General features: G+C 46.3%; 1 protein-coding gene across 1 annotated transcript; it reads left to right on the forward strand.

The window, feature by feature from the left end:
* The first annotated feature begins 919 nt into the window (after positions 1-919).
* Positions 920-4,174, forward strand: LOC121502493 (uncharacterized). The gene has a single exon (XM_041776177.1). It carries the CDS (start codon positions 920-922, stop codon positions 4,172-4,174), a length of 3,255 nt encoding a protein of 1,084 aa, XP_041632111.1.
* Positions 4,175-11,774: the final 7,600 nt, after the last annotated feature.

Here is an 11,774-nt window from a genome sequence, read left to right on the forward strand (position 1 = left end):
AAATTTCTGCAACGTAGTTCGGAGAAGCTTGGGTCCACCCCTTTTGACTCGGCTTAAATATTTTCAAGGAATATATTTATTTATAAATTGGCAACGTATTTTTAAATCGAAGGAGTCGGGGAAGAGCGAAATATTTCATTTATAAATTTCTCAACGTAGCACAGTAGAGCCTCTCGAGCAATTAGCGTTGCTGTCGGGAGCAGCCGCAGCAATCAACTTAATATCAATTTAAAATCATTTATTGTTTGCCATTTGGTCAGCATCTCTGACAACAACAATGTAAACAAAAGCTCCCAATTATCTATTTTGCAAAAGATAAGCCGAGATAAGCGACTGCGCTCGCTGCTCTCTCGGACTTACGCACTCTCATCATTTACATCCGCTTTTGATCGCTGGTACGGAGCAGCTCGTTCGCTCTTGCTACCATAATAAACGCATTTAAAATCGAACCACATTCTCGGCTTTCCTTTTAACACCGTTCTGCCACACGCATAATTCTCTCTCGTTAATTATTCGAAAAAAAGGTGGCATAAATTAATGCCTCCTCTAAACATTTGGTGACCCCGACGTCATCGTGAACGTGTGTTAAAGTTAAGCAATTATTAAATATCGTTTTAATAATTCTACGCGCCCTTTGCATGTGTCGCTGCAGGGCCACACACACACAAACTCTTTTCGCATCGCTTCGCCCGGTATTCGTACATACCGTCATACATACATACATACATTGTACAGTTAGAATCGGCTGCTGTACAGTTTGAATTTTTCTGCATTACGGCAGAGGTCGCTGCCCGTTGTTTTCGGCTCCTTCATTACCCTCAAATTCGTTCTTTGGTTTTCGCTGGCCCAAGTGCAGGTGCAGCGGAAATTTCGTGCGGTGACTTTCGTATACCCTACAAGCGGCAAATAAAAATTAAAAATGCCAGCCAAACATACGAAAAAACCTGAGCTCGCGCCTCACGCACCAAACGGCGAGGAGTTTTATCGGGCTAAGGCAGATTCTATGGTACGCCAGCTGGCGGCCCTAAATTCTTTTTTGACAGAGGAGCAGTTGGCCAAGTTCGACGAAAGTGAGTTGCAGGTGCGGTTGGACCTAATCGAGCGCATGTACTCTGACTTCGACAGCTCTCGACTTAACCTCGAACAACTTGTGCTTGAGGAGTTGGAGTCAGATGCGCGCTTAACCTTTACCACGGCATATTGTGAGACAAAAGGAAAAATCTGCCGCCATCTCAACAGCGAGAAGAGAAAGTCATTGGCAAATTCAACTGAGTTGCATGGCATCCTCGGTGGACACGCAGCCGCCTTCAAGTGCAATTCGCGGCCCACCAGGCTACCGGAATTTCAGCTTCCGCGATTTGGCGGAGCATACATCGATTGGCCTGATTTCTACGCCATGTTCAACACTGTGGTGGGAAAGAACGAAGATCTAACAAAAGTGGAAAAGTTTCAGCATCTTCGCGCATGTTTGGACGGCATTGCACTGGACGCAATTCGCTCGCTGGAGCCCACGGAAAATAATTACGACAGGGCTTTGGAATTGTTAACGTCGAGATTCGATAATAAATTATGGCACTTTCAGGCACATGTTCGGTCTTTATTCAAGCTACCCGGAGTGGAGAAGGGCTCCGCAAGTAGTCTGCGGCAGTTAAGCGACAAGGCCAATTCTCATTTGCGCGCCCTGGCTACTATGGCCTCTACACAGGAAATATATGACGGCCTCTTAATTCATCTCATCGCTTCAAAACTGGACGTTCAGACCCAGGAGAGGTGGGAAGAAGGATTACCTTCCAAGGAGCTGCCAAGTTGGGATAAATTTTCATCGTTCTTGGACCTTAGATGCAGCATGATGGAAAATTTGGAATACGCTATGGTAAACCAAGCACCTAGCAAGCAGGTTGGAAAAGAAGCTAACAAATTCTGTCGTAGCACCCTCGTTGCTTCATCATCAGCTATGCCATCATGTACCTTGTGCGAGTCTAGGGAACATTATTTGACAAAATGCCCACAGTTCTTAGGATTGAACCCCAATCAGCGGTATAGAGAGTCAAAAAGGCTACATCTTTGTCTCAATTGCCTACGAAAGGGACACAGCCTACAGCAATGCAAGTCTGGCAACTGTAGACACTGCCACCAGAGGCATCATAGTCTTCTTCATTTGGAAACAAATCCCGTTCCAACCCTGGCCCAGCCTGTTCCAGAAATACTTCCGCAAGGATCATCTCACGTCTCTGTAGCCTTGTCCAAAACGCCGCCGTTAGCTTCATCGTCGACTAGAACCGAATACGTCTTGCTTGCCACCGCCATAGTCTACGTAAAAAATCGCTCTGGCGTGTTCGTGCCATGCAGGGCCTTGCTCGATTTGGCTTCTCAAATCAATTTCGTCACATCTCGTTTCGCCAATCAGCTTCAGCTCAAAATCCATCGTTCAGTCATCTCCATATCAGGAATCGGTGAATCCTCGCTCGCTTCGGATAAATCGGTTCATATTTTCGCTCAGTCGAGCAACGCAAAGTATAGCACTTCGCTCTCAGCTTGTGTCACCCAATCAATCACCGATTACCACCCGCATTTCGATCTCAACGCGTCTGAATGGAAAATACCGGAAAATCTCGAGCTCGCCGACCCGCTCTTCTACAAAAGTCAACGCATCGACTTGCTTATTGGAGCAAGCATATTCTTCGATTTACTTTGTATGGGACAAATTCGATTAGGCAGCAATTTACCCACTCTGCAGAAAACCAGACTTGGCTGGATCGTCTCAGGGGGTCTATCGGTAGGATCTTCCATTCGCTCATCGTTAGTTTCTTTATCTCAAGAGCCCAGCACTCATTCGGAGTCGGAATCGATCTCTGAGATACTAAAGAGATTTTGGGAAATAGACAACTGCGCAGATTCCACAAAAACCATTTCAAAAGAAGAAGCTCTATGCGAGCAGCTATTTCAGCAGGAATACACTCGGCTTGAATCTGGCCAATATTCGGTACTACTTCCTGCCAAAACTAGTTTCGATGCTCTAGGAGATTCGTATGATCGTGCACTTATTCGTTTTAAATCACTCGAGACCAAATTAGCTAGAAATTTAGAGCTAAAGTCGCAGTATAAAGCCTTTATAGAGGAGTACCTGAACCTTGGTCACATGTCTCTAACAACTAAAAATGCTGCGCCTTATCAGTATTACCTACCTCACCACTGCGTCCAAAAATTGGAAAGTACAACAACAAAACTGCGAGTTGTTTTCGACGGCTCGGCGAAGTCCACTTCGGGATATTCGTTGAACGATTTGTTGTACGCCGGTCATTCTATTCAACCAAAAATCTTCACTACCCTGCTTCGTTTTCGATTTTTCAAGGTTGCTTTGTGTGGAGATATTTGCAAAATGTATCGCTGCGTTCGGGTTACGCATCCCCATCAGTTTCTGCAATGTATTCTATGGCGCGATCGGCCAGAAGACGAGATTCAAGTTTACTCGCTTGACACCGTAACCTATGGCAGGAAGCCTGCTGCTTTTTTGGCAATTCGTGCAATGCAGCAGCTATCCTACGATGAAGAAGCGGAATTTCCAGTAGCAGCTAAAATCATACGCACAAACTTCTACGTGGATGATCTAATCGCAGGAGGAGACACCATTGAGGAGGTCGTTGAAATTCGTCAACAAATCAAGGCGCTCCTGGAAAGAGGACACTTTCCAATTCGCAAATGGTGTTCCAACGAACCTGCTGCGCTAGAAGGAGTGGATGACTGGGATCGGGAGAAAACTTTAAAGTTCCACGACGGAACCGACGTTACAAAGGCGTTAGGTTTATCTTGGGACACGCTATCGGATAGCTTGCTTTTCAGCTTCTCAAACGAATGGACAGAAAAACCCTCAACCAAGCGCAGCATCCTGTCGGCTATCGCTAAGTTTTACGATCCCCTTGGACTAATAGCCCCAATCATAACCAAGCTTAAAATTTTCATGCAGGTCTTATGGAAGGATAAGCTCGACTGGGATGAATCCCTGCCGCAATCTTTGCATTCCGCTTGGTTGGAGCACATAACTCATCGTGCGAAATACATGGATTTTGCGATGCAAGCATGGCAGCTTACGGAGCTTGCATCTATGTTCGATCAGAGAACCAAGGTATCGTTTCGTCGAACCTACTTTGCTCGAAATCAAGAGTCGCACCCTTGAAGACCCTCACGATTCCGAAGCTAGAGTTATCTGCAGCTCTTTTACTCTCTGAGCTTGTCTCTCAAGTGGCACAAATCGCACCTCGATCTTGCACCTTTCATTGTTGGTCAGATTCGACAATAGTCTTGGCTTGGATCCGACAACCTCCATCAGATTTTAACATTTTCGTTTCGAACAGGATTTCGTAGATACAGGAAAGAACTAAGGCAATGGCTTGGAGGCACGTACCGTCACGGCAGAATCCGGCGGACATCTTATCTCGTGGATGTACCCCTATTGAGCTGATGGAATCAAAACTTTGGAGTAAAGGACCGCAGTTCGTACTCACTGATTCTTCTACATGGCCCGATGACTCGCCCCCTGTCAAGGAGCTTCCTGAGCGTCGACGCAGCGCATTGGTGCTGTCGCAGGAAATGGACATCTCACACAGTTGCAAGTTTGGAAACTCGTTTTGGAGAATGCAGAGAGTCTTCGGATATATATATCGGTTCCTTCAAAGGGTCAGCAAGGATCGAGTACGGCATAAAGGAGAGCTTACAGTCGAGGAAATCAAAAGTGGGACTCATCTACTTATTAAAGGAATTCAGCGTGTGCACTTTGCCGAGGATCACAAAGCATTAACCTTGAAGATGAAGCTGTCGCCGAGAAGTAAACTTCTGTCCTTAAACCCATTTATAGATGCAGGAGGTCTAATGCGCGTCGGCGGACGCCTTCAAAATTCGCAGCTGGATTTCGATGCCAAGCACCCTATGATTCTTCCCAAGTCTCATCATATAACCTCAGCTATCATTGATCATTTTCATCGCAAGTTCCTTCATGCAGGAGCGCAGAGCTTGTTAGCCGCTTTACGACAGAGATTCTGGCCCATTGGAGGGCGCAAAACGGTTTCTGCTGTCATCAACAAGTGCATTCAATGTTTCAGATTAAAGCCCAAGCTAGTAGAACACATCATGGCGCCGCTCCCGGAGGACCGAGTGCAGCCGAATCGCCCATTCGTCATCTCTGGAGTGGACTTTTGTGGCCCCTTTTATTCGAAGTCAGAGGTCAGAAACAGGCCCCCTACGAAGTGCTACATAGCCATATTCGTTTGCTTCGTCAGCAAGGCCACACACTTGGAAGTCGTCGAAGACCTTTCAACGCAATCGTTCATAGCAGCCCTGAAGCGATTTATAAGCCTGAGGGGAAAACCTCAAACTATTTGGTCAGACAACGCAACGAACTTCGTGGGAGCCAAAAACGAGCTAATTGAGCTTCGGCAGCTGTTTCTGAGCGATCCTCAAAACATGGAGCTATGGAATTCCCTTACGTCGATGGAGATCCGCTGGAATTTCATCCCACCTCGTTCTCCGCACTTCGGTGGCCTGTGGGAAGCCGCGGTCAAATCCGCAAAATATCATCTCGTCCGTGTTGTTGGAAAATCAATTCTCACATTTCATGAACTGCGCACTTTAGTTTGTGAAATTTCCGCAATTTTAAACTCACGACCGCTCTGTCCCATTTCAGAAAACCCAGATGACATTAGTGTTCTTACTCCTGCACACTTTCTCATTGGATCTACATTTACTGCAATGGATGAGCCTGATGTCACCCATCTGAACATCGATCGCTTGAGCCGGTGGCAGCGCTTATGCCAAATGCAGCAAACCTTCTGGCGCAAATGGAGCGCCGACTACCTTTCGCTGCTGCAGGAGCGGACTAAATGGCGCCTTCCTGTGAGCAACGTACCGGCAGGCAGCATGGTCCTCATCAAGGAGGACAACGTACCCCCTTTGCGGTGGCGCCTCGGCAGGGTCGAGAGCACCGTCGCCGGAGAGGACGGCGTCGAACGAGTTGCAGTCATCCGAACCGACTCTGGACTATGCAAGCGGGCAATGAGGAAGCTTGCGGTACTGCCCCTGGCCCAGCCTGTTCCAGAAATACTTCCGCAAGGATCATCTCACGTCTCTGTAGCCTTGTCCAAAACGCCGCCGTTAGCTTCATCGTCGACTAGAACCGAATACGTCTTGCTTGCCACCGCCATAGTCTACGTGAAAAATCGCTCTGGCGTGTTCGTGCCATGCAGGGCCTTGCTCGATTCGGCTTCTCAAATCAATTTCGTCACATCTCGTTTCGCCAATCAGCTTCAGCTCAAAATCCATCGTTCAGTCATCTCCATATCAGGAATCGGTGAAACCTCGCTCGCTTCGGATAAATCGGTTCATATTTTCGCTCAGTCGAGCAACGCAAAGTATAGCACTTCGCTCTCTGCTGCTGTCACCCAATCAATCACCGATTACCACCCGCATTTCGATCTCAACGCGTCTGAATGGAAAATACCGGAAAATCTCGAGCTCGCCGACCCGCTCTTCTACAAAAGTCAACGCATCGACTTGCTTATTGGAGCAAGCATATTCTTCGATTTACTTTGTATTGGACAAATTCGATTAGGCAGCAATTTACCCACTCTGCAGAAAACCAGACTTGGCTGGATCGTCTCAGGGGGTCTATCGGTAGGATCTTCCATTCGCTCATCGTTAGTTTCTTTATCTCAAGAGCCCAGCACTCATTCGGAGTCGGAATCGATCTCTGAGATACTAAAGAGATTTTGGGAAATAGACAACTGCGCAGATTCCACAAAAACCATTTCAAAAGAAGAAGCTCTATGCGAGCAGCTATTTCAGCAGGAATACACTCGGCTTGAATCTGGCCAATATTCGGTACTACTTCCTGCCAAAACTAGTTTCGATGCTCTAGGAGATTCGTATGATCGTGCACTTATTCGTTTTAAATCACTCGAGACCAAATTAGCTAGAAATTTAGAGCTAAAGTCGCAGTATAAAGCCTTTATAGAGGAGTACCTGAACCTTGGTCACATGTCTCTAACAACTAAAAATGCTGCGCCTTATCAGTATTACCTACCTCACCACTGCGTCCAAAAATTGGAAAGTACAACAACAAAACTGCGAGTTGTTTTCGACGGCTCGGCGAAGTCCACTTCGGGATATTCGTTGAACGATTTGTTGTACGCCGGTCATTCTATTCAACCAAAAATCTTCACTACCCTGCTTCGTTTTCGATTTTTCAAGGTTGCTTTGTGTGGAGATATTTGCAAAATGTATCGCTGCGTTCGGGTTACGCATCCCCATCAGTTTCTGCAATGTATTCTATGGCGCGATCGGCCAGAAGACGAGATTCAAGTTTACTCGCTTGACACCGTAACCTATGGCAGGAAGCCTGCTGCTTTTTTGGCAATTCGTGCAATGCAGCAGCTATCCTACGATGAAGAAGCGGAATTTCCAGTAGCAGCTAAAATCATACGCACAAACTTCTACGTGGATGATCTAATCGCAGGAGGAGACACCATTGAGGAGGTCGTTGAAATTCGTCAACAAATCAAGGCGCTCCTGGAAAGAGGACACTTTCCAATTCGCAAATGGTGTTCCAACGAACCTGCTGCGCTAGAAAGAGTGGATGACTCGGATCGGGAGAAAACTTTAAAGTTCCACGACGGAACCGACGTTACAAAGGCGTTAGGTTTATCTTGGGACACGCTATCGGATAGCTTGCTTTTCAGCTTCTCAAACGAATGGACAGAAAAACCCTCAACCAAGCGCAGCATCCTGTCGGCTATCGCTAAGTTTTACGATCCCCTTGGACTAATAGCCCCAATCATAACCAAGCTTAAAATTTTCATGCAGGTCTTATGGAAGGATAAGCTCGACTGGGATGAATCCCTGCCGCAATCTTTGCATTCCGCTTGGTTGGAGCACATAACTCATCGTGCGAAATACATGGATTTTGCGATGCAAGCATGGCAGCTTACGGAGCTTGCATCTATGTTCGATCAGAGAACCAAGGTATCGTTTCGTCGAACCTACTTTGCTCGAAATCAAGAGTCGCACCCTTGAAGACCCTCACGATTCCGAAGCTAGAGTTATCTGCAGCTCTTTTACTCTCTGAGCTTGTCTCTCAAGTGGCACAAATCGCACCTCGATCTTGCACCTTTCATTGTTGGTCAGATTCGACAATAGTCTTGGCTTGGATCCGACAACCTCCATCAGATTTTAACATTTTCGTTTCGAACAGGATTTCGCAGATACAGGAAAGAACTAAGGCAATGGCTTGGAGGCACGTACCGTCACGGCAGACTCCGGCGGACATCTTATCTCGTGGATGTACCCCTATTGAGCTGATGGAATCAAAACTTTGGAGTAAAGGACCGCAGTTCGTACTCACTGATTCTTCTACATGGCCCGATGACTCGCCCCCTGTCAAGGAGCTTCCTGAGCGTCGACGCAGCGCATTGGTGCTGTCGCAGGAAATGGACATCTCACACAGTTGCAAGTTTGGAAACTCGTTTTGGAGAATGCAGAGAGTCTTCGGATATATATATCGGTTCCTTCAAAGGGTCAGCAAGGATCGAGTACGGCATAAAGGAGAGCTTACAGTCGAGGAAATCAAAAGTGGGACTCATCTACTTATTAAAGGAATTCAGCGTGTGCACTTTGCCGAGGATCACAAAGCATTAACCTTGAAGATGAAGCTGTCGCCGAGAAGTAAACTTCTGTCCTTAAACCCATTTATAGATGCAGGAGGTCTAATGCGCGTCGGCGGACGCCTTCAAAATTCGCAAGCACCCTATGATTCTTCCCAAGTCTCATCATATAACCTCAGCTATCATTGATCATTTTCATCGCAAGTTCCTTCATGCAGGAGCGCAGAGCTTGTTAGCCGCTTTACGACAGTTGTTTCCCTACATCGTTCCTGATGTATAGGTCCAGCAGCTTTTCCAGCGTTTTAAGTAGGAATGAGGGGAGGCTTATCGGTCTGTAATCCTTGGGGCTCATGTGGCTGCACTTTCCTGCTTTGGGCAGGAAGACAATCCGAGAGGTCCTCCATTGGATAGGGATAGTCCATGCTTAAACAAGCTGTATATATTGCATGGAGCCATGGGGTGAACACTTCCTTGGTCACCTGCAGCATGGTTGGGAATATTCCATCTAGTCCTGGTGCTTTTATCGTCGCAAAGGAGTCTATAGCCCAGTGGATTCCACTAGAGGATATTAGATCTTTTGGGAGATGCTCTTCTCCAGTTGCTAGGTCCTGGTGCTTATTTGCATCGGGTACCTCAGTGCATCCGGGGAAATGCGCATGCATTAATGCTGTTAGGTCCTCTTCGCTGCCCCCAGTCCACTGTCCGTCGTCGCGTTTGAGCTGACTCTGTATGGTTGGCTGCTTCGATAGCAGCTTCCGGAGTCTAGCCGTTTCCGGAGCAGTGTTTATATTGGAGCAGAAGTTTCTCCATGAGTTTCTCTGCGCCTTGCGTATTTCCTTCTTGTAGTCCCTAAGTAGGACTTTGTATTCCTCATTGATGATATCCTCTTTCGCCTGCTTGGCGATTTTGAAGAATTCTTTGACTTTGTTGCGTCGGAGTGAAAGGTCGTTATTTCACCAGAGTGGCCTGTTCCTTTTTTTCGTGTCCGGTATAGGGCTTGATGCGTGGTTCGCATCTAGCAGTTCTTTTGAGAGGGTCTCTAGGGACTTTTCTATGTCTTCCGCGGATTCTACTATGCCCGGAGAGATCCCGAGCCGTGTCGCGATAGTCTTCTTGAGCTTTCCCCAGTTAGTATTCCGGCGGTTCCTGAAGACTGATTGTTTTGGGGAGTGTTCGAATGCGTATTGGAACCGTATGTACTTATGATCTGAGATGGATGGTCTCTCAAGGACTCTCCATTCTGATACCAAAGTACCTTGTCCCCTTACAAGAGTAATATCTAGCACGTTTGAGGAGGTGGGTTCTACAAAGGTGTGTTCCTCCCCCACGTTTGCTATACTCAGGTTGGTTGAGAGTATAAAGTCTAAGAGGGACTCACCTCTGTCGTTTTTGTCGGGGCTTCCCCATACGCAGTGGTGCGCGTTGGCGTCTGCACCCACGAGCAGTTGCTGGTCCTTCGGGCTGGCTTCTACCAAGCTCATGAGTTCTTCTGGTGGGGCCATCCTGACGTGTGCCATGTAGGAGGAAAATACCAAAAGGCGCTTTTTCCCGCTCTCTAGCATCACCACGGTCAGATCATCAGAGCTGTAATAAGACATAAGGTTAGCGTGTAGACCCTTCCGTACAAGTATGGCGGTTCTATTCCTGCTTACCGTTGATGGAGGGAGCAAATTGTAATTTGCGGACTTCAGTCCGGCGATGTCATTGCCTGAGGCGATCCATGGCTCCTGGACCAAAGCTATGTCGGCGGATCCTTGCTCCATGGCTATGAGGAGTTCCGCCGATGCGACCTTGCTCTTATGGAGGTTGAGCTGCAGCACCCTGAGTGTCATGGGTACTGGCCTCACCTCCATACGACGGGTTGACTACTACGGTCAGGTCACCGTCCTCTCCTTTGTCGGACTCATCCAGCGTCATTTCCCGGTCGGCATCCACGATGGTTTCCAGACCTAGGTCCTTCTCCACCACATCTGCCTTCAGGGTGTGAGCAACCTTATCCCCGGGGTGGCGCTTTTTGAGGCGCAGGTATACGCTACCCATGCCCCACGCCATCTTACCGTATCTGCGATAAAAGATGTCCTCTGCCTTCTTGTTTATCTGGAGGACTGCACTTTGCCCCCCCTCCTTGGGTGATGGGGCCGCAACGGGCAGAACCTTCCAGTCCGCGGTTGGGATATCCGGGTTCTGACGCTGCACAGTAGCGCCTTTTCTCATTAAGCGTTGCAAAAATCATATCTTTTGAACCAAATAACGTAATCGAATAATTTAAACGGCATTGGACAGGTAATTGTTGAAAAATATATATATGTACTGTATAAAGTACCACGCCCACAAATACGCCTTTTTAAAGGGTATCAAAGTGAAAAAATAATTTTTTTTCAATGAAATCAATTTTTAAACAAAAAATTTTATTTCATTTTTTATGTTTATTTTTATGTATTTGCTCAAATAAAATAATAATTAATAATAAAAAACTGAAAAAAAATTTTTTTTTTTTAATTCGAAATGTAACCGCCACGCGCTACAGTTAGTATATTTCTTGAAATGTATGAAATTGTGTCGGTATTTCGGTATATTTTACCCTGAGCTGTTTTGGTTTTTTGCGTTGCATTTCCGCAGACGCAGCTCGACGCAGCCGATGAAAGTTAATTCTGGTCCAGGAAAGATCCACGTAACTTGTAGACATAGTGTATTCGGTGGCTTTCATCGGCTTCAGAAGTTATAGACCACTTTAGGCAGAAAAAGGTGAAAAAAATGGACACCTGGCAGGTAGCGATTTACCTGTACAAGCCCAAATCAAAATGCCGTTTTTTTTGGGTTCCTTAATAGTTTATGAATGTATCTATCATTTAAAGTAAAAACCATGACCATTGGCTTTATGGTTTTTGTGTAATATTACCTGAAAGTCGACCATTTTACCAATTTTTTAGGTATGATGCAAAAAACGAAAGAAAGTTCAACTTTGAATGCTCATATCTTCTACAAAAAAGATCTTAAAATAGATTTTATTGCAGATTCTGAATCCTTGGGAAATTTTCTGTCGAATAAGTATGGTTAAAATCGTTTTTGCGAACATGACTTTTAAGATTTTTGCAACGCTAATGGTTCGAGAGACGCTACTGTGCG

This window comes from Drosophila kikkawai, chromosome 2L (assembly GCF_030179895.1).
Source record: "Drosophila kikkawai strain 14028-0561.14 chromosome 2L, DkikHiC1v2, whole genome shotgun sequence".
NCBI lineage: Eukaryota > Metazoa > Arthropoda > Insecta > Diptera > Drosophilidae > Drosophila > Drosophila kikkawai.